This window comes from Dermacentor silvarum, chromosome 11 (assembly GCF_013339745.2).
Source record: "Dermacentor silvarum isolate Dsil-2018 chromosome 11, BIME_Dsil_1.4, whole genome shotgun sequence".
NCBI lineage: Eukaryota > Metazoa > Arthropoda > Arachnida > Ixodida > Ixodidae > Dermacentor > Dermacentor silvarum.
The window spans coordinates 98,292,526-98,316,280 of record NC_051164.1 but is presented as its reverse complement, the minus strand read 5'-3'; the positions used below and the strand labels follow the sequence as shown (position 1 = coordinate 98,316,280).

At 44.6% G+C, this 23,755-nt stretch overlaps 1 protein-coding gene across 5 annotated transcripts in view; it reads left to right on the top strand.

Annotated features, from left to right (window-relative positions):
* The first annotated feature begins 5,673 nt into the window (after positions 1 to 5,673).
* Positions 5,674 to 23,755, top strand: part of LOC119433826 (zinc finger protein 431-like) — a 32,712-nt gene continuing 14,630 nt past the window's right edge. The window contains exons 1-5 of one of the 5 annotated variants that reach the window (XM_037701088.2): positions 5,674 to 5,995; positions 7,029 to 7,159; positions 9,035 to 9,197; positions 12,194 to 12,300; positions 14,264 to 15,412. In XM_037701088.2, coding sequence (XP_037557016.1) covers positions 7,041 to 7,159; positions 9,035 to 9,197; positions 12,194 to 12,300; positions 14,264 to 14,648 — 774 coding nt within the window. In that variant the 5' untranslated portion in view covers positions 5,674 to 5,995; positions 7,029 to 7,040 and the 3' untranslated portion in view covers positions 14,649 to 15,412. The other 4 variants (XM_049658644.1, XM_049658643.1, XM_049658642.1 and 1 more) reach the window with 4 other exon arrangements.

Here is a 23,755-nt window from a genome sequence, read left to right as displayed (position 1 = left end):
AGAATTGCTTACCAAGCTGGTTCTTATTACTGACTGATATGTTACGAACATGAAAAGCTTACTTTTTGCTTGCATGCCGCTGTTAGACACCAGGATCAGCATCTCTATGAATGCACACAGAGTAGCCATCTCTTCATGGTTGATGTCGGATGTTTGATATGGTCGTCTTGCATAAACCGAGAGATAAAGAAGCGGCATCATGCTATGGGTTCCCATGTTGACGCTGTGTCTTGCATTTTCTTGTCATTTCGCAGTATTCAAAATGCACTTCATGGTTGCTTTTAATCGTCTCTTATGACGCAACGGCAGATATCAAATAAGTGTCAATCTTCTCAAAAGCTGATCGCGTATCTGGGGTAAATATGTTATGTAAACACCTCATAGTTATTTATGAGGGTTCCTGAGGGCTTCATAGGCTGTACATGCGCGAGCTGAGAGAAGGGGATTGAAGGAGGGGACAAATGGATCGCTTTTCATGAAAAGTTGTTGAAACTACAAGAAAAATACGTTCCTTAATAGTATGTATATGAAACCGGAGATAAGATATGATGTACTCAGGAAACATAGGGTTTTTTAAATAAGAAAAAAATGCTTAAATACAAAAGCCATGTGCACTGGTAGCCAAAATGACTGGGCATTCCGTGCAGTCATTTTTTGCAAGAAAACTGTAAGCAAGAATTGAAGAAGCTAAAGATAAGTTTTGTAATTTTGACATGCCAAACTTCTTGAAGATGAATCCTAAGAAACTTTGTAAACGTGTTCCGCTACACCTGTGAAAGAGCTACCACATCTTGCCTCTGAAAGCGGCATTACGCTCGATACCACTGAACTGTCCAAGATATTTAACATTTTCTTTTGTACCGTCTTTGTGCAAGAAAATGACTTTGCTTTTAGGAATTCCTCATTACAAATGGAAACATGCATGCCTGCTGTTTTTATTCACACAGACGTTGCTAACGCAATAGACAAATTACCATCATGTTCCAGTTCCGGTCCTGGCAATATAACCGTCAAACTGCTAAAATCTACCAGGTCCTATTCAGCGTTAATACACTCATTTATTTATCAGCGATCATTTGATACTGGTGAAATACCCAAAGACTGGAAATTAGCACACATAATTCCCTTACTGAAGAAGGGTGACAAAAATTAACTAACCAATTACCGACCTATGTCATTAATGTCCATCATCTGTAAGCTCCTGGAACGTATTGTGTCTTTGCAGGTTATGAACTGCATTGCCAGTAATAACATTCTCTTTGCTAATCAAGATGGTTTCCAGCATGGTCGTTCCTGCAAAACACCAACTCTTTGAAATAACAACAGACATTCATCAAAACCTACATAAACTTCAATAAACTGATGCCATTTTCGTAGATTTTGTAAAAGCGTTTGATCGCATACCACATAAAAAATGATTTACAAAATAGAACTTATGAGTATAGAAGTGAAGATTATTCAGTGGGCTGATGAATACCTAAAGAATAGACCAGGCCATTATTATAGGTAACAATAAGTTCCCTTTTCAGTGTGAAGTCCGGTGTTTCCCAGGGTGCCATCATGGGGCCTACATTGTTCCTAATATATATGTATATAAACTACATTTGCATCAACACAAATTCAACGACTAAGCTTTTTGCAGACAGTTGTGTTATCTATTGGCCTATAATTAATCCTAGCGACCAAATAACATTGCGAAGTGACCTGGACAAGCTGAATACACTGGAATCTCATCGATACGATTCTTCATAATAAGTTTTTTTCCATACAAATCTTTTTCTTGTATACGATTATATTCGGATAATACGATTTTCGGATGATAAATGTTTCGGTTCTTGTGAAGATCGTATCAACGAGATTCCACTATAATGGGTGGACTCAATGGCAAATGAAAATTAACACAAACAAGACCAAGCTTATGAGGTTGAGCATGCGAAGTAATGCTTTTTTTTTTTTCCGTAGATTCTATAGATTAGCCTGTAGGGACAGTCGATTCTTTCAGATATCTTGGTGTACATTTAACTACAAATCTTCCATGGAACACGCATATAGACACTCTTTACTAATACGTACCTGTCGAACGTTTGGATTCGTTCGTCATTCCTTGTCGCGTGTTAACAAAGAGACTAAGCTTCTTGTATACAGTTGTATTATGCACTCATAAATGGAATATGCTTCGTTTATATAGAGCCCTCATCAATTGTATCTTATCGGAAGCGTTGCAAAATAAAGCTGCTTGTTTTATTTCAGAACATTACTCCACGTTTGCAAGCATTTAAAAAAAAAAGATCCGTTGACATGGACATGTTAGAAAGCAGGTGTAAGATAGCCCTGCTTACTTTCTTCCATAAACTCTATCACCATCCTAACTACACAAGAACAATAATTAAACCTGCACTGCATATTTTTCTGGGTATTGACTATGATTTTAAAAGTTTAGGTTTAGCCTCCATTCGCACGCATTGACCTAATGACATTTTCTTTTTACATTTGGATTTTAACGACGGGAAAAGCCTTCCACGCAGAATCACCTGCATTACAAACGCTGAGCAGTTTATCCAATAACTAAACAAATATATCAAATTAAATAAGCGAGTGATAATTATGTACTCGCATTCAGTGGTGAAATTAAGGCCCTTTGTGCATATGATGGTTACTACATTTAATGTACACGATATCCACATTCTATTACTTGTGTGTATTAAGACTTCTTGCTTTTATTTTCTATGCCCTTTTATTACGGGTTTGTAAATGTTTGTTACGCTTACTTCCTTGTACTTGTGTATGTATGTGTGTGCTTTGTGCATGATTACTTTTGTTCATATGTAAAACCTGTGTAGGTCTTTACGTTAGATAAATGAAATAACTTTTACTGAATATTATGTGATGAAGTTGCTTGTTTGTCTCTTTTTTAAGAAACTATTCTCAAACAGAGACTTTACCCTTTTAGCTGCAAAATGCACTGCACTGGTGCCAAAAGAGTCCAAAGTGCACAATGTTTATAGCAAGATCAGTTTACATGGTTGTTTACATATGAGGTCTGGTGGGCTTAGACTCTGACATTTGCTTTCGGAATATGTGAATAATGGGGTGCAGACAGGCGTTTTGCAACCCTCCAGTAAAAAATTATGTGCTGCTCCACTGGGGACTTTGATAGAGCACACTTGCTACGCGTGGCAGGCAATTTAATAGCGTGAATACATGCTACATTATCAGTGTAAACGGTGAAAAGCTTGTGCTATGAGACCTAATTTTGTCAGTTAGTAACCACGCTGCACCGCTAAATGGGGCAGCGGCATCCAGAAAGCAACACGAGTCAGGAACTCGGCTGGGTATGCACACTTCATACAAGACACGTCTCTGCGGTGGCAATACAGTGTGCCGCTAGACTGCTTCAGTGCTAATTGCATTAATGTAAACATTCCTCTTGAGATGGGTTATGCCGTGATTTTTTAATGCGTTTAGCATTCTTTATAAACTTCAAGCACTTGTAGGGAACTACCTTCTGCCTATCTGTCTGTCGGGGTCTGTAAACCTTTTCCCACCAACTTGGGTCACTAATGGGTTACAGTATTGGGCTGCTGTGCTGACTGAAATGGGTTTGAAATCAGCCTTTGGACATGTTTTATCACGATTAGATTCCCAGGGACGTTCACCCAGTTTGAGGAATGTATGTTTGTCTTTATCTAGCCTCTTTCATGCCAACTTGGGTCAGTGGGTATGTGCCGCTCTAGTCTGAATTCACTCAGGCACGACGTGCGGATTTTGCGGCAGTGGCGCACGATGGCACAATGTGTTCAGTGAGAATATGATTCAGTCGTGGTTCAACAGGGACCAGAGTGAGGATTGGGGTTTGTGCACAGTTTGAACTGGGCAAGTGCACCCACTTGCAGTCATTGCAGCCATTTAAAGTCACACTAGTACTTAATAGGTGCGTGCAAATACCGAATATTAGGTTTTGAATTGAATGAAGAAAAAAAGAAAAAGACGAATGTTGAATCGAATATCAGAAAATTTTGGACCAAGTAGTATGATGCTTAAATATTGGTATGGGAAATCCGGATGCTCCACACAAAAATGTTGGCACATCAGTAACATTCGATGGTCTACCCTTAAAGGGAACACCAAATTAGTACGCCAGCACTGATTACAGCTCGGTCACAAAACACCTACGTACATGAAGCTGCAAAGCACGGTGAACCTAATGGTAAATTCGGGTGGTCGATCCAGTTCTTCGAATCGAATTGCAAGACACTCCAGATTCTAGTCATAGCAAGAATGCGCCACCTGAACCGCAGGTCACTTTCCAGAGCAGTTAGAGGGAAGGAAGGCCGCGCATCACGTAACATTATAGCATCACGGAAAGCGAGAGTGGAAGCCAGACAAATAATGGTAGGCTACGAAAAAAACCGCTACCGTGGCCTTCGCTTGCAAAATAGTCTGGCAAGGTTCTGACTGGTGTTGGAAAAGTCGAGGGTTTTTTTTTTTTTTTTTCATCTCTACGATTGGTTGGATATTTTACAACCACTGCTCCAGGAGGGCACATGTAACCGGCAAACGAAGGCCTCTGAAGAGCACCTGATATTACAGGGTGTTTCACTAATCTTGAGCCAAACTTTAAAAATATGCAAATGCTACGTAGCTGGGCAGAAAACAAGGTAATGTTGTTTGCCGTCGCTTCGAGATACTCAGATTATTTTTAAATTCTGCCTAATTAGATAATTATTAAATAATTAATCAACTTCTCAATTATTATAATTAGACGAAAAGTTTCATTGAGAAAAATCGAATAGCAACATGAAAAACTCCCGATACAGCTTTCTGTTCTGTTGCTCAAAACGTGCTACATAACGGTGTTTTTTCCGTGCGTGAAAGAAGCCCGCGAATACACGCAGAGTGCTTCGAGCGGTCAGTCACGCGGCAACATGTATTATATTAATTGTGATAACGGATATTTAATATTCGAAAGCTATTCGAAAAATATTCGGTAAGATTCGCTTTTGGCACTATTCAATTAGTATTCGACCAAGTCTCAAGAATCACTATTCGCAGACTCCTACAGTCAGTACCGTTGCAGCACCTGCAGATCTAGTGGCACCTTGTCCGAGACGCTCGTTCGCTTTTCGCCCATAGAGTTTCTCACGACTATAATGTGATAGCGTTAAGGGCCCCATGTGGCAGTAAATCCTGTGTCGGCGCACGCGGAGTTGTCCGTAAGCCAAAATTTCCGCATATATATGGGGCATATGCGGCCTGCCTTTTATGTTGCGCATGTTAAAACATCTCCGACTGAAATAGTAACAGAAACCTGAAAATGATATATATTTTTCGGCGCGGCTCTGCACTACCTCCGGGATCGGCCCACGCAAGAGGTCGCGTTTCTAGCCAGAAAGCTCGCCTTCGTGCACAGCGCATAGCGTTCGCCGTCAGCATTTCCCGGTAAAGCTGCAGTTGCCTGGAAGCGTGAGAAGCAGTCAGGGATTATGAATGCTATCGCGTTCGACTCTTTTAGGCGAAGCTTAACTCCCAAGTTGTTACCTTTGCCCCCTTTGTGACGGCTATATTATGACGTCATGTTCGCCATGTTTATTTTAAAATGAAGAATTCCTGTGACTAGCCAAAGCCGATGCCAAGGCATAGCCAAAACAAGCTACTTTTCTGGCCTAAAAAATGGCGGCGCCCTAATGCCTCATCCGAAACACCATAATCCGAAGTGAAGTTTGCAGCAAATGATCGTTTATTTTCTGTATTAGGCACAGGAAGGAAGGAAATTGCTGCAGACCGCACCCAGTCTAGCTTTGTCTGCTTATTTGTGCACGCTGACCTACGGCCGGACGCGCCGTTGTGTAATAGCAGCCCGGCTGAGAAACCCGACTGCGCTGCTCTAGAAAGTTGCACAGAGGTTTTATGAGCTGCCTCCCGCGCGCGAGAGAAAGGCCACGTGGGGAGCGCAGTCGGCTGGCAGTCTGTGCGCGTGGTAGCAGCTCAGAGCTTGGTAAGATTCTTAGATTAGAACAGATTCAGCGATTAGACTAGAGTGGCAGTTTAATCTGAGCCCTCACTCGCGTTAGATTGCTGCAATGTTTGTCCAACAGTTATCCGCCGGTCAGGAAGCACTAGAGTTCCCTCCACTTGCGCATCAATTTGTGGTTCACCATCCAGTGATGGTCGGCCACTCCGTTCATCGTGCAGGCTTGTTCGACGGCATTGAAATCACCTGCTGGCATTTCACAACAGTGCCATAACCTGGGGCATTGTCGCCGTACGGTGCCGCCAGCTTGGCATTAACCTCCTTGGCATTGTGTTTCTTCGAATGCAGAAGACGAATCACTGCTTCTGCTTCTGCAAACTTTCCCGATCGACGCTGCCATTTATGTTTTGATGTCCTAGGTATTTTTCACAGTACTACACGGAAGAAAAATTTTTGTATTCCACTAAAACTTGAAAGACGTGCGCTATTTTTGATGCCTATCGTGTACGCTTGCTTCATATTTATGATAGCTATGATATGAATTTTATGAACGCCCTTTATTTGCATTCTATAATTGCTTCACCGCAATACAGCTGTGTAATGTGGTGAAAGGAAGTGAAACTTTGCACAAGTATTTGTATAAACAACAAGTCATTAATTCGTCTACTTTGACCGTGCCTCCACCAAAGGGGCAACGGGAACACCAAAGCTTGAACCAAGATTGGTCCGTTGGTTGGGGGCTCGCCGCATGCCTGGGGTGCTTTCAAAGAGGTGATTTCACTTATCGCTATCTTCACATGGTGCCCCAACGTGTCCAGTGCCTCGACCTTAAGCTAGCATCTAACCACACACGTAGGCAGTTTCACGTCCATATTGTTCTTGGAAGGAACATACCATGCATTTATATTTGAAGAAAGAAATGCCTTAAGGAAACAAGCTTATTCTTACACAAAACTACACGTGAAAAGCAATATCAGGTTTAGGTCTTGGGGACATTTTCGCCTATTGTCACAGTTGTTGAAAAAAAAAAAAGAGATAACCTTCATCCTTTTTGTAGGGCCCTTTAATCATGGATGGAAAAGAAGCATCTGAGCCAGCAGCCCTACTGCCAAAAATAATCTGCGTAACCACATTGGCAGGCAGCACTGAAACTTCAGGAGATGCAGCCACCATGGATAGTGACCCAAGGTGAGCTCTCCCGAGTCCACCAAAAATGGGTCGAAGGGAATGCCCATATACGCTTCCAGTAAGGCAAATTATATCTCTCAGTGGCTAATCGTGTTCTCTGGCTGAACATGAGATTGCCATTTTGATTCATTGCATTTGCGTCGGGATGAACTGCAATAAGGCTTGTGTACTTTTATTTAGGTGAATGTTAAAGAACGCCCAGGTAGTCGAAACTAATTTGGAGCCCCTGTTACGATGTTTCTTGTAGCACGTGTTGCTTTGGGACACAGAATCTTGGAATTTTTAATAAGGCAGAAAATGTTTGGTTCAGTTCAGCAGGTGGTCTGTCAAGCAACGAATTTCTCTTTGTGCTAGGTCATTGTTTACCAGTTCAACCTTGTGCTGGAAATTTCTTGAAACATACAGCCTCTGCAGGTTATTTCAAACTTATAGAGACTGCACAGTTTTGTTTGCATTATCTGAACTGTATTAAAATGCAGTTTAACATTGCATTGCCAATTTTTACATGCCGATTTAAAAATGGAACAAATGTGCAAACAGGTACCAATTGCTTTTCCGGCTAACAGGGTGCGTGGTACTATATTGCATTGGCAGCTATCAGAATACATAGCTGCTAGAATATTAAACATAAGCGTATTCTGAATACTGCTTGTAAGTATCAGGGCCTTGTTATCAACCATTTTTCACTGTGTTACAGTGCTTTAATGAGCAAGAAGTTACAATTGCCCAAAGTGTTTGTTTTACTTGCCTTAACTATTTGGCTTCAAAAAGAATAGGAAACAGCTGTTAAAATTGCAGTTTCACCCGAAAGGCGAAGCATCAATTGCGATAGCAAATTAGTAGAGAGCTATACGGAGTAAGGATAGTAGTTTTATCAGCTGTATAAACTTGGACATGTAGCAGCACCAGCAATGCGCAGAACTGTTGTCGACGCTGTCGGCGTTTTGTCCGCGTTCACACTGAACGCGCGCGGTGTTGGTGACTGTTGCCGGTGCCTCTGGCGGCGGCTTGGAGGTTTTCAACGAGATCAGAACGCGACACTCATCGAGCAGTGTCGGAAGTCTTTACCACCTCCGCGCCTCGCAACGTTTTTATATAAGTACGCATTTGGTGCTGCAGGTAAACGTTGCCTCCCCTTCCTCCCTCCCTTCCTCCCTCCCGTCCCCCCACGGCCTTTCGCGCAACGGAAGAAATCGCGTTTGCTCTCCACCATGCGTTCGCTCCCCGTGAAAGCACGCATCCCTCGCGCGCTTTCACTTGGATATGCAGCATACGGCGCGCGGCGACGATTTCGTCGTCGTTGGACTTCATACGGAACCTCACGGCGACGGTGACGTGACGGCAGGAATACGCTTGGAGTGTCCATATAATTGCTTTCGCAATAAAATGTTCTTTCTTTGCTTGAATTAACCAGCATTTTGAGTCATGAGAGTTCGAAAAAAAAACCCAAAAAACATCACTCCCAGTACCGAGAATAAAGTTTTATGACTGACTGGCTAGAAGGCTTGGCCTGAGCCCAAGTTTCTCTATTTAGTTGTGACAGTAAAGAAGTCATTAGCAGTGATTATAAGAACAGCGATCAGGCTGTGAATAATTAGAGGCGCATAACTGATTGAATTGTCACATTCATTAGTAAACACCCACGCTGCATTGGAAATCAAGTATTTCGTTAATGGCTCTGCAACTTGATTGATAGTCTAATGAAGACCCCAGGTAGAGCGCCCCTAATCTTGTTTGGTTCTCTATTGCGGATCCTTTCTTTTTACTGCATTATTCTTGTGTCAGCAACTTTGTAGAATAATAACTGTATTCCTTGGTTTTCTTTTCCTTTCTCTTTTTTTGTTAACTTGTGCAACATACTCAACGTAACTCAAGGCCATACAGCTGCCCTGTGTGCCAGAAATGCTTTGCCTCACGGAATTACCTCATGATGCACACGCGCTGGCTTCACGATGGATTGGAGACGTCTGCAGCAAATGTGAACACCAGGGTCGAGAGCATCGTGTTGCCAAGCAGCCCTTCCACTACGCTGCCGCCTGTAAGTGAAGCGCAGTGTGCGATTGTGCAATTTTACTTTCGTAATCTTCACACTAGAATTTAAATTGAAGGAACACCAGAGTGAAACACTAAATCAGTTTAGAATGATAATGTATTCTTGAAGAATGCGATTTTTCGCAGATTTCACAGTAATTGTTTGATTATTAGAAGAGAAAGTGAAGGTCAGTGCTCCATTCCTTGACTTTCGTGACTGAACCCCAGGGTCGGTAAGCCAATGTGACATCATAGATTTCAATTTTTTTTTTTCTTGCACTCGGTGCTTTGTGACTTTTAAAAGTTCTTGAAACTTCCCATGTTCAATCTTCAGCTCTTTTAGCATGCCATGTACTCCATTTTTATAGACGAAATGATTTTGCTAGGCTCGAGCAGATGCTGTCAAAATCCATGACGTCATGGGGAGGTGCAGTGCCACCCGTCTTTCATTTTTTCTTTCTGGCTTACCAAGTGTCCTCTCGGAATAAGAGTGTGTTTTTATGGTATTGGAGAAGAATAGGTCAATAACACAGCTGAAATAATTTCTCTCTTTAGTGTTTCTTTAAAGGGCACTTGTAACCTCGTTTCAAGTTGCCATTATTCAAGTCATTCTCAGGTAGGATAAGTGGAAGTTGAATTGATGTTATGCGAAACATTTTGCAGGCAGCTGGCTATCCAACATTGCTTGAAGCTCTTTGAAGAGTTACCAGTTGGGCAAATGTGTTTGTGTAAAGTAAGCATTGTTGTGTGTTACAGCCAGTGACTTAGCCAAATTTTTTTTTTTTTTTTTTCGGGGGAGGAGCGCACTTGCCCATGTCCGACCACCGTCGTACCTCCGACCTATCACAAAAACGTCCGAATAAGCCTAAGAAAGCTATCCACTTAAAAAAAAAAAAGGAACATCTTTTTCAAGAGACACTTGAGCATCTGTAATGCCATCTGAAAGGCTAAACTTTTCAAAACCCCTGGTCCTCTTCTTCCTTACTCTTACACTAAAGTCAGAACAATGGCTGCTTGTGCATTTCTTCATGTTTAAGATGAGGAACCTGTGCCTCCCTAAGAATTATAAGCAAAGAAATCTGATCACTGATGAGGTGGAGCTGCATTCCAGTGGCAGAAAACTGCGCCACTGCTTGATAGTGTGTTTTCTGGATGGTGCAGTGGTGTTTCCCACCACATAATGCTTGAGTTGTGCCGAATTGACAGCTTGATGTGATGATGGGTGGAGCATATTGGATGTTGTTTTGCTTGGGCACAGTGCAGAGTGTTGAGTGTAGTAGGAATGACAGAATGGAGGCCATAGCTGTGAGGTCGCTACAGCCGCAGAATTTTTAATGCAAAGTACACTCAAAAACTATTTGTTGAGAAATATTTGTGAGAAGATAGCTTTTAAAGGCAGACACATTCCACATCTTTCATACAGGATGCTGAAGGGCCCATTTACTGTATATTAAAGAAAGGATGATTATTCCTTCAGTTTGGTATGGCCGCACAGTGTTATGCCTTGGGAGCAGTCTTATGACTGCCAGTCATGATGCAATTGGCTTGCTGTGCCCTGGCAGCACAGGCTAGATTCTGATGATTCTGAAATACAAAAATCCCTGTTGAAAGGGGCACTAAAGAGAAACATTAAGACACCACCTAGCCTGCTTGAGTTGACCTGGTCAACTCAAGCAGGCTAGGTGACTGTTTGTCACCGCCTCGTTTCAAAGGAGATACAAATAAATCATCATCATCAACAGCATGTCATACCATGGCTCAAGGGATGTGACACGTGCGTCGCATATTTTCGATACTTGTGTTTACTTTTCGATAAACGTTATGGTGCCTCCTCGCAACGTAAGAATCGTCTATTGCGTGCTGCCGAAAATGGAGCTCCTACGGAGGTCGTCCTCCGCCTTATGTTGACACGGTGCTGTGTTATCTGCACATGCCTGTGACTTTTTCATCATGTCACTCACTCGTTCGCCCATTATCTTGCTCTCGTTGGGTGAGATGCAATAGCCCTTTTGTCTCATTGGTCGCGCAGATCCCGGATCGATAGTATGGCGCGTTCGAGACTCCGGAATCAAGTGTTTTTCGTCCGGCTGCAGAAAGTCGAACACTGACAGATGTTTCTTTGAAAGTGTATCCATTAACCAGCTCGCCGGGACATCATGGATTTTGCCGCTGTCTGATTTAATCAGTAAAAATGGTCAACATTGTGTTCTAAAAGAGCCAAGGACTGAAATTAATAGGAAGCATCAAGAACTTTTAATTAACCACAAAGGCCAAAGTGCAAAGAAATTACTTTGCAATCAACGACATCACACTGACGTACTGGCCCCGAGGCTTTGGCACAAAATTCAGAAACGAAACTCTGACTGTCATTTTCTCTTCTAATATTTAAACTATTACACTGAAAGTACAGTTCAAGAATGTTGTACCAACGTAGACTGATTCAATTGGTATTCCTTTGAAAAGGAGGACGGATGTCAAATTTCATCACTGAGTTAGAATTATGGTGTATGTATCGCACTTTGCGTGATGTTGCCATTTATAATGGCCAAAACTATTATATTCTTTTTTTTTTTTCGTGAGATAAGAAGGTGCTGCCCATTGCGTTGGAGTAGTACTAGGTGCATGTAGTAGCAAGCTTCATGTCCTCATGTCAACGTGTACCATTGACGAATATGCAACTTTTCAGGTTTACTTTCACTGCGGAACTGTAACAGCCATCATTCTCGTGGGCATTTCCATTCTTCAACACACTGTGCCTGCTGCTTTCTTGTTGGGAACATTAGTTTGTGCTTTGATGCACATGTTCTTCCTGCAAGAAATGTACTCTACCAATGTCAGTAAAGAAAAAGACATGCAAAAAGGGGAGAATATTTCTACTCAAAAGTAAACCTCAAATGGTAACTCGAAAGCTTTGGTGCCGTGGGAAGTAAGGCTAATGCATTCACACATATTGCAGCCACACTGTTGTGAAAAAAAAAAAAAAATGTGCACGTCAATTTATAGGGCTGCAAAGTGACAGCACTCCTACTGCCAAGGATTGTCCCCGTAACCACATTGACAGACAGCGCTGAAACTTCAGGAGACGCAGCCATCAAGGACAGCGACCCAGGGTGAGCTCGCTTGAGTCCATTAATAATGATTGAAGGGAAGGTTCGTTTCATACAACGAAAAGATGCAACATACCAAGGAAAGGACGCCTGTCTTTTCCTTGGTGTGTTGCATCTTTTCGTTGTATGAAGGATGTACCAACTAGCCCAACAACAAGCTTTATTAAGAATGTTTGAACATGCTTGCAGTAATACAAATCGATGTTTATTCCAGTGCAAAAGGTCACCCAAGTGGAGCATTTTTATGCTAGCCTGCTGTTTAACAAAACGTCGCTTTATGCATTGAAGCACAAAATTAACTGGAACGCCAATGCATTTCTCCGCAAAGTTCGGGAATTAATATCTCTAAACTGGTGTCATCCTGAAAATTAATTTCAAATGGATCGGCCTTGCGAACTCCACGGCTACAATTTGTAAATTGCAATATGGGCCATCAGGTAATTAGTTAAAAACTTAATTACTGAATGTTTGTTTATTAGTCGATTAGGCATTTCGATTTTTTTGTGCAAGTAATGTCCGCCTCTTCAAGTAGACCAGCTCATTAATTAGAATTGGGCTATCTGCCACAGGCAACCTTAAATAAATTCTCAAAGTGTTCGCTGAAACACCTTATATTGTTAAAACCACTATCACTATAAGTGGGTTCGACTGTACAACCATAGGAGCATGAAGTGTGCAGCAGCTGTTGTCTCATTGTCTTCTAAGCTATTACCGTAAGTTCCCTGCTTTCTGAAGTGCACTTTTCATATCTGCCTATAGATGGCAGACCCGATTAGTGCTCAGTAGAGTTACTGTATATACTCCCTACGGGAGCAGAGTTGGGCATAGGTCCGCCATCTTGCAATCCAAATTTGTGCAGTGAAGCCACCTCTCGTTTGCGCAGGGGCGGCATTTAAGAGCGAATGCGAAGCCAGAGTTGATAGATGCGACCCGCGAACAGCGGAGACCAATGAGAGCGTCCGCTTCAGTGACGTGCGCGCAGGAAACTGGTGTTATGCGGACCCGCCCGACCGCTCGATGCGTACTCGTATGTGGTGTCAGCCGTACCACTGGTTTCATTCTGTCGTCTGCTCGCGTAAGCTCTCGCGCGCTCTTTTTTGGTCTCCTTCACGTTTGTTTCAATTGTCATGGTTTGCCCAGTGCCAGCCAATATATCGTGAAACAGAAACACGTATAGAGCTGCGCTCAAATTTCGCATTAGGGAATGTCGTAATTGTCCGCGAATTTTTTGCGTTTGCCTCACAATACTTTAAGAAAACGTTTACGCGTACATAAAGAAGGTGTAATTGTGCGTGCCTTGCGCAATATAAGTTTTATTTTATTCGGCATTGCATTCAGTAGTTTAATATAGAACCAAATGGCATACTCCAACATGCAGAAATCAAGTCGCCATTCTTCTAGCATAAGCTTACCTCGCAAATTCTTGCATTTCTGGGAGCTGGCTTGCCGCGTCCTATTTGCAGAGGCCACTGCAGTCGGCATTGGATGGCTCACTGGGTGCATGGTGTGTAAAAAAAAAAAAAAGACTTTCCACACTCATTGCGATTCCTGCAGTAGGGTGCACTGCAACCTGTCATGCCAACCTGTCATGCCAACACAGAACAGGAATACATTACGCGATTCGCCCAGAGAATTAATGCACTCTCACGAGAGCTGCCGCGTCTGTCAGACAATATCAAACGTGCCGTGCAGATGACGATGGCACTGGAATTCACGAGGCCAAAAGGAGGAACAGCGTCGCTGGTAGGTTGGCTTCTTTTCAGCAATTCGGAGTTCCATGTGACCTCGCTTGGCGAATGGCAACGAAGCGGCACGTGGAAAATGGAGGCCCAACTCTGGCTCCCTGCGGGAGCCATATATAGTAACTCTAATGCTCAGTAGGTATAACATTGCGTTGTTCATAACCTCCCCTTAAATAGCTGCAACTCCTTAAGTATGTTTTTACACATCTTTCTTGAACCTGCAGAATCCCTGATGGTGCCATCACAACCTCAGCGAAGCAGAGTGCCAAGGCAGTGCACTTTGGCGGGAAGCGACACGCATGCTCCACGTGCGGGGCGCGGTTCGTGTGGCGGCAAAGTCTCGTCCAACATAAGCGTACCCACACGGGTGAGCAGCCGTTCCAGTGCAACTACTGCTCGGTGACGTTTACATGCAGTGATAGGCTTAATAATCACATTCTGACACACACCGAGGAGAGAACGCACGAATGTGATGTGTGCGGCAAGCGGTTCAAACTCAAGAAGACGCTCATCGAGCATCACCGCATCCACACAAGTGAGCTGCACTACACTTGCAAGCTGTGCCCAGCAACGTTTGCACGCAGTGATACGCTTAAGATCACATTCTGACGCACACCGGCAAGAGAGCGCACAAGTGTGATGTGTGCGGCAAGCGGTTCAAACTCAAGAAAACGCTCGTTGGCCATCGCCACACTCACACAAGTGAGATGCACTACACTTGCGAGCAGTGCCCGGCCGCATTCCGCCGCAACGAGACTCTGAAAAAACACATGCGGCTGCATGAATGGGGAGTGGAAGCATACCACTGCCCCATCTGCAAGATGGCATTTTCTTTCTCCCCTAAACTTACATTGCACATGCGTCTTATGCACAATGGGGGGAGGCTTGGGGCGATGGGCAATGACTGCAAGGCGACGCCTTCATCACCAAGTAGCCATTCCAGCACCTTGCTTCCTGTCAACATAAAAACTGAGGACTGTAGAGATCTCTCAAATGTGGACGAATTGATTACAGGCGATGTGTACTTGTGATTAGTTGCTGCTGTTAGTGTACATTCCAGCACTTGGCTCAGCCTCCCGCCGATGTAAAACCTGGTGGCTGTGGAGGCCTCTGGACGACGTATACTTGGGATTGGACAATGTATACTTGTGATTAGCTGGTGCTGTTAGCTTGTATTTATTTAGAGTCTTAGCATAGCGGAGATGTGCTAGCGTTAAACGTATACCTAGAATATATTGTTACTGCGCAACCGAGAGTGGCGCCAGTCAGAAGAAGACAATTTGACATGTGGAGGTGGAATCGGTCTCGACAGCCATCTTGTTTATGTATCGTTGCTGCTATTGTGTATATTGTAAATACATCTTTATCTTTGACTTCCGCATCGTGACAAATTCGTAAGAGGTGCGGGGTAACCACAAGAGACAACAGCGGAGCTCCGCAGTGGTCGTCACCTCAGACTGTACAACATGACAGACGAAACTGGACAAGAAATGGCACGGCCCACATCAACGATTACAACCTCTACAGTTGTCCTGGCTCAGCCGTGGGATCCAGAACTGTTCTGCGGCGCCGACCACCTTGACGTAGAAGACTGGATAGCCACGTATGGGCGTGTAAGTGCCCACAACAAATGGGATCTGATGATTATGCTGGCTAACTTAGTGAGGTGACCTTTCTAAACTTTGTAGGCCTTCCATATTAGAAGTTATAACTGGTGTCATGATGCTTTCTGAATGATTCTCACTACATTCTTAATTTGTCTGGCTCTCTGCATTGATATGACCATCAAGAGCCATCGAAGGACCATTTCAATAATCTACAGGGAGCGTATCATAATGCCATGTTTTACTGTGCGAGCGTAGCACAAAAATGTTTGCAAGGAAGTTCATATTTCATCAAATCCTGGCAGCGCTTGGCATAGTAAAATCAACAAGATCCAATGTTTATTGATCAGTTGCACTCTTGACATAAGATGTGGCATCATGGGGACTACTCTTTATAGATTCTTGGCCAAGGTCAACAGTTGCTATGATGTTGTTCATTATATGTCGCGCTACACTTTGGGGTCGATTATTCAAAAATGTTGGCACTGTGTCATAATATAGTCTGTACTCTGACGAGAATTTTAAGTTTTCTCTTTCCAAGTGCTCTTGCCTGTATGTAATCTAAGGATGTAATAAGTACTTGTACAAGGCCATTCAAACTCCGTTGCCCACTGTTTGATTTCAAGTAGTGCTCTTTGAACATCTCATTCACTTACTAACAGCGCTTCAGTCCCATTATTTGTATTTGCAGCCAGTAATGTTGCATGCAAACTTTAAATGTTGCATAATTGGCCTACAGATCAGTGGACTGCATTGCATCAAGGGCCGTAGTGAAATCTACCGTGCTTACTCTGGCTAGTTGATACATCAGAGAGGGTGGCTGGTTTCTGTTACTCATATCTTTCTTCCACACCAGCGCTGCTAGGCCTGTTCTCTATGGAAATCACACAATGCGATTCGTCTGTTTGGAAATGTCAAATTTTTAGCATTTATTTTAGCCTGGCTAAAGTCAACCATCCAATATTTTGGATTGAGACTGGGGCACCAAGATTTGAAGACAATGCTTCTGACATACACTAAGCTGTTTCTAATTTCACAATGAACACACCCTCGATGACATATGCACTTGGTGTCTTCACAACAAGAAAAAAATAATGGAAGTGCATAGTCTGCAGTTTTGTTAGTTGCATCAGGGCACTCAACATTACTAGAATATTTTTCAAGGGCTGACCTCATGAAAGCACTCTGCATGCAAAGCATCCTTGTTTGTTCATATCTTTTGGCTGCACTTCCCAAAAAATCATCAACTTCACATTGTTGTGGCGTGGAAGGTGTTTGCTGATAATCTGGATTTTTTTTTGGGGGGGGGGGGCTTTAAGTATTTTCCACTAGGGTCTTTCTTCCGTAAATCATTAATGAGTTTCACTGTATTAACCTGGTCAAGAGTACTCTATCCATCTTTGCAAACTGTATGTGTGAGCATATGTCTTGTCTGGTTGGATAGAATGTTCTACAATTAACTTGTGGTTTTGGTTTGTCTGCAAACAAAACATCCTCAACGTAAGAACGAAAACGTATTTGAACCTTGCTGACTGATGTGATGCCCTGCTGGATGAGCAGGTTTATCTTTGCAGATACATCCGTGTTCATTGGCTATGCTCTTGTGTTTTCCACAGAGTAACTATTGGCCAGTTAAAAAAAGGAAAATAAACATTCTTTTTTTTTTTTTGCTGTTCTCAAGCACCGCCCATAAAATTAATTTACTCTCTAGAGAATTATCAATCAGCCTGAGCTGTCGTCACTGCGAAATATATATAATGAATGCATTAATGCAGCATTTATTATCACAAAGCTGTCTTTATGGGGTAAGGGTAATATCTGCCTTACGGATCGAATTGCTTTACTCTTGGTGCAAAAAGTTTAATGTACAATGACCTGTTTGGCACACTTAAAGTCATATAATCCTTTAAAAGCAGCACCGACGTACGAAATGCAACGGGTGTGCGAAAGAACAAAAAAAATAAACATCGCGAAAATAGTGACGTGTATTCCCAACATTGAAGTGGTCAAAGTAAATACTATAGCACATTTTGGTGCGAGATTGTCTGCATTATAGTCAACGGAAGTGCCTTGTGATACCCTGGAAGTAATTTCCAACATTTTAACAACTTCAACGTCATCGCTCCGTATTCGCCCTTATCAGCACGACCCAGCCCATTGATGAGACGACGGCCGCCAGGCGTGTCACTCGAACTGCAGGTGGTTTTGGTCGCGCGTGTGTCAGTTTTAGTGTTATGCAAAAAATGTCGCAGTTTCACCCGAAAGGCGAAGCATCAATTGCGATAGCAAATTAGTAGACAGCTATTCGGAGTAGGGATAGTTAGACACATTCGCTTACTAACAGAATTAACAAGCGTGGTGTCAGCGCCTTCAAGCAAACATGAATAGATGACACTCAATGACCGCAGACAACCACTGTCAAAACGCTGGCAGCAAGCGCAGCCACCACAGCGAGCGAAGGTTCGTCTTCAACGGAAACTGAGGGGCGAATGCACAGCGCATACAAAGGTCAGAGTCGTGTGGAGATCGCTTTCAAGATACTGTGCGCGCGGCAGCCCGCACCGGCGCAAAGTACAACCGCATTGTTGGCAGAGTAGAAGTGCCCCCCCCCCCTCCCTCCTGCGCTGCCTTCCCACTTTCCTCCTTTCGCGTGGGAGATTGAGTGGCCAGTTCCCCTTGCGCCCGGTTGCAAGATAAGAATTTGAGGCCGCAGCACACCGTCGCCCCTCCCCCCTCCACCCCATCCCTTCCTCTTATACCCCCATGGCCTTTCGCGCGACGGAAGTCGCGTTTTCTTTCCGCCGTGCGTTCGCTCTCCGTGATAGCGCGCGTCCCCCGCGCGCTTTCACTAGCACATACGGCACGCGACTACGATTTTATCGCCCTTGGACTTTATACGGAACCTCACGACGACGGCGTCGCTGGCAGCAGAAATCCGCTTGAAGTGTCCATATCATTGCTATCGCAATAAAACGCTGAAATTGCGGCGGCGCTGCCGTCGCCTCAGCTGTTTCGGCAGTGCCCATTGGCTGAGGAGGCGAGCTCACGGTAGCTGTCGTCAGCTCGACGCACCGTTACAGTGTCGGTGCTTGCGTCGTTTGCATCCTTTCCGTAGATCTTTCTCCATTTTATTGACTACAGGTTAGTGGGGGGGGGGCACTGTTTCCGCCACCGAGTATCAAAACTAGATGCAGCAGAGTGAAACGCCTCTCAAAGCTCCATGCAGCTGCGGTAGGGTTTGCGACGCGACAAGCGTCCGGCCGGCGTGCGGGGGCTGGCATAGTATAAAGCACCAACTGCTCCGACTCATGGTGGTCTACGGTGGCCAACCGGTCGTTCAGGTGCGGCCTTGGACGGAAAGATGAGGCTAAACCCTTTAAATCGGGTAAATCGGGTGGTGGCACACGCCACCTAGCCGTGACTATTAACATTTTGTACTATGTGGAGGGTGAAATTTCACCCTTGCCTCGATTTTAGCCACCAATCAGATAACCTCCGTTTGGTTATTATAACCTCCGTTTGGAGTGAAGTTTCACTTTGTGTTCCATGCCTCTTGCGGCCGAGCTGCAGCACCCCCGAGAGGCTGGTCAGACCGCTAATTTTGTCTGCCGAGATTTTTAACACGTGGTAGAGCTCAGCTTTGGTTTCGGTTTTGATAGTAATGCTTTCGATTCTGGTTTACCTTTGGCTGTTAAAATATTTCATGCTGTTAAGAGTTTGAATATTTCATGTTTAAGCATACCGTACATTCAAACGTAATAAACCGCGGATCGCAACCTTATTTCTGGAAAAACCACCAAGCTTCTCGAAGAACCTGAGGTAAGCTGAATTAGCTCATGGTGATCGGAAAAATAATGCGATCAGAGCAGTTTTTATTGCAATTTTTTTTTGCCGTTTTTGAGCCGTTTTTCTCAGTTGCACATAAGAGGAAGCATCGGTTCAAAAAGAGAAAAAAAAAGTTCACATTGGGATCGAATTGCACATAAATAATACTGGGTCACACACTACAACTAGAACGTTTTAGCCATGACATGCAACGCGTCAAGTAAAACTGGCACTTGCGAAGCGGCCCAGGCGCATGCCTCGTATAAAGTATTTAAAAAAAGAAACATCGTTCACATACGGCAAGTAGGCTTCATTCACTGCAACACTGAACATGGGAAAGCCAGCTTACAAAGACCAAGCTTACACCGATCCCCTTAAAGTCGGTTTCACTTTTAAACTGAAATATATTGCTGGAAAGACGTTTTTTCCAGAAGCAATATAAGGGATCTTATATTAAAATGTGAAGGACCTAGCGCAATTTCTTTATTATTTTATTAATTGTTTGCTGTTGCCCCGACGCGTGCAGGTCTGGTAAAAATGCTGTAAAAGGGGTTTGAGTTTCCCCGTCGCAGAATTAGATTTTCTCGCACATTCAAATTACAATCCGACGCCGAATAGTAAAGTCGTACCTTGCCATTTTTCTGACGGATTTCAATGTGAGAAATTCAATTTTTTTTTTTTTTTCACCAAAACTAGTGTGTCCTAGAGTGGGTCCAGCGGACGCCTTGGCAAGCGCCGAGAAAAAACGCGGAAAATGTGGCGGCGCTGCCGTCGCCTTCTTCTGAGTCTCCGGCCAATAAACGTTGGCTCCGGCTGTTTCGGCAGCGCTCATTGGCTGAGGCGAGCTCACGGGCTGAGTAGCTGTCGTCTGCTCGACGCACCGTCGTTGGTGCGTCGTTTGCGTTCTTTCCGCCGCTCTTTTTCCCTTTTATTTACAATAGATCGGTGGGGAATATTCTCAGTGTTACCGCCACCGAGTATCCGCCTGTCAAAGCCCCATGTAGCTGGGGTAGGGTCTTCGACGCGACAAGCGTCCGGCCGGCACGCGGGGCCGCTCATTCGGGAGAAAGCGCGATGGTGGCACCACCAACTTTTCCATAAAAAAATCCTCAGCGAGGAGCCTGCGTTGGACCCACTCCCCCAATCTAGTATCACGGCCGCTGGATAAAGAAAGGTCACCTTTTTTTTTTTTTTTATCCAGCGGTCGTGCTAGTACACTCTACCAAAACCTTGCACCACGTGGAGGGCCTGCGCGGTCGATGTGGTTGAATGATTTTCTCCGCCACCCGCGATCACACGCCGGTTGCCGACGCCGGATTTTCTGATGCACGGGGCCCTAAACGCTATCGCGTAAAAACTTTCTCTCTTGCTGAGATTCGAACCCCGGTCTTTTGTTCTTGTACACTCTAGCCAAAGCAAGCGACTTTTGTAGCCTAGAAATGGCGGCACTCAGTGCGTGATACTGGTACATACTGGTGATCACTATGGAGGAAGGAAAACATATTTTTCTTCCTCCATGCTAGTGATACACCAATTTTTAAGCAGGCATTGGATACACTCTCGTCCGGTTTGGGGGCATCGTTGAGACGCCGGATTGTGCCATTGTGCTCCCAACAAATGTGTGTAATTCTCGCCACCTGCGGAGACCCCACAAAGTACGTGCTTACATACACGTAGAGATGGGGTGTGACTGTTTTCACAACAAATCCGTGCAGGGGCGGGGCCTCGCCTCGATGACGTATCACCATTTTCTTTTTCTTCCTCTCTGTTTGGCGACGTTGGAACGAAGAACACGCTTTTCTCGCGTGTTCTTCGTTCCAACGCCGCCAAACAGAGCACACGAACACACACAATTTGTTCTCATTGACACAGTGTATTGAAATAGCAGAAAAGGAACGCAGGCCCCTATGGCTCGCATTTTTGGATATCAAGGCAGCCTATGACTGTAATCCAAAAGGATTTGTGGGGCATACTGGGCACTCTAGATGTGCAAGATGGAGTAAGTAATCTTTTATAAGATATCTATAAAAGTAACAAGGTGCTTATAAAAAAATGTCAGTTTCGCCCGAAAGGCGAAGCATCAATTGCGATAGCAAATTAGTGGAGAGCTATTCGGAGTCAGGCGCGGATCCAGGGGGGATGTCCGGATGTCCTGACCCCCCCTCAGATTTCCGCATCGCCCCCTCGCTGACAGGGGGACGGCCCTGTCGCAAAAAAATATGGCCACTAGCATTCTTCAAAAGTATTTTTCGCGAGTACCAGTGATATCAGCCATGTGGAAGTAAAGCTAGCTCGCTCACAAGCTTAGTTGTATTCCGTCGGGGCGTGGTGTTGCGAAGTTGCCGTAGTTATTTTTTCTCATGAACACCTCGACCTCCTGGCGCCGGCGGTGCCTTACTCGTCCCGTCGGTGGCGTCGAATGAACGAGGGGACGTCCCTTTTGCCAAGCACGCCGATGTCCGCGAGTGCCTTCGCGCCTGATCAACTTAGTTGCCCCTTGGGGTGTCATCGGTTGCCTAGCTCATCGGCTGTCATCGGTTCCGCGACCAACCTGCTTGATGAAAGAGATCACTTGCTGAAGTGTTCATGTACAGGGTTTGTCCAAAAAGTAATGTCAGTGATTATATTGTGAAGCGACTATATACGTCGCAGCGCGCTAAGACCAGTTGGGATTGGTGTAGGGTGAAGTTAGCTTACGCACGCGCGGTCGCTCAGTCGTCTGCGACCATCTGGAGAGTAAGGACAAGGTTTTACAGCGTAAGCTGTTATGGGCTCATTCCAATAGCTGTTTCGGGTCGCGATGATGCCGCCGGCGATGGAACGCGTCGGGCGCGTTGCAGTGGGAGCGAATGTGACAGCCATAGTTGCATTGTCCGCCGCTTGGCTGGGCCGAACGGCGCTAGCCATCGGCGATGGAACGCGTCGGCTTGCACGCGTGACGGCGTCCCAAGCGCGTTCCTGACGCATTCACTCAAATTACTAGGTAGTACTGTCGAAACGCTCCTCTAGCTTACGCTGTGACTGTGCTGCGTGTGCCGCGCAGGCCTGGCATTTTTTCGTCAACTCATTTTCATTTACCGTGCAAGCTGTAATGCAGCGCTCGTTGGAACAGAGGACCGCCATCGAGTTTTGTGTGAACTCGGCAAGTCTCCAGAGGAAACTTTTCCTTTTATAAAGACAACTTTTGGTGATAATTGTTTGTCACAACGTCAAGTTTATCGGGGGCACAAGGTCTTTTTAGAAGGTTGTGAAGAGGTCAGCGACGAAGCCCGCGCTGTACCGCCATCAACGACCATCACCGACGAAAATGTGACGCGCGCGAGAGATCTTTTGTACTCAGACCCTCGTTTGAGTGTCCGTTTAGTGGCACAGACAGTAAACATTCCAAAAAGTACCGTTCACAAGATTTTGACGAATAATTTTCAGATGCGAAAAGTGTGCGCGAAGATCTTGCGCAAAATGTTAATTAATGGACGACCAACAATCAGATCCGAGTTGAAACGTGCCAGGAGGTTTGGAACTTGTGCGAAAGTGACCCCCACGTCTTGCACAATATGTCATCACAGGTGACAAGACTTGGGTGTTTGAATACGACCCCGAAACAAAAAGGCTAAGTGCCAAGTGGCACAGCTCGGCGTCCCCTTGCCCCAAGAAGGCCAGAATTAGCAACCGTGAACGCCAAATTCTACGTGAAAGTGCTCAAGCGACTCAAACGAAGGATTCATCACACCCGGCCTGATATCGGGGGCGATTGGAAACTTCACCATGACAACGCACCATGCAGCCTGCACCGCCTTCCTCGTGACCCGCTTCCTGGCCGATTGAAAGATGCCAACGGTTCCCCAGCCGCCCTACAGTCCTGACGTGGCTCTCCCAGGCTTCTTCTTCTTTCTGCGCTTGCAAATTCCCATGAAAGGACAACATTTCGCGACAGTTGGCAAAGTCGAAGAGGCTTGCACCAAGGCTATAAAGCACATTCCTAAGGAGGCCTACCGTCAGTGACGCCTTCGATGGTTGGAAATCTCGCTAGAAGCAATGTAACGACGCAGGAGGAGCCTATTTTGAAACATTTTATTATGTTGTACCGATCTGATCAATAGTTTCTTTTTAATCGACTCACTGACATTACTTTTCGGACAAACCCTGTATAAATAATAACAACTAACAGCTAAACTAAGAACTACGCATGGGCAACTTTTTTTTAACTGTAGCACTCATTGTGATCACAGTTACACGTTGACAATATCCAGTACGAGCGCAGTACGCTACAAGTTTTTCATTGTAACT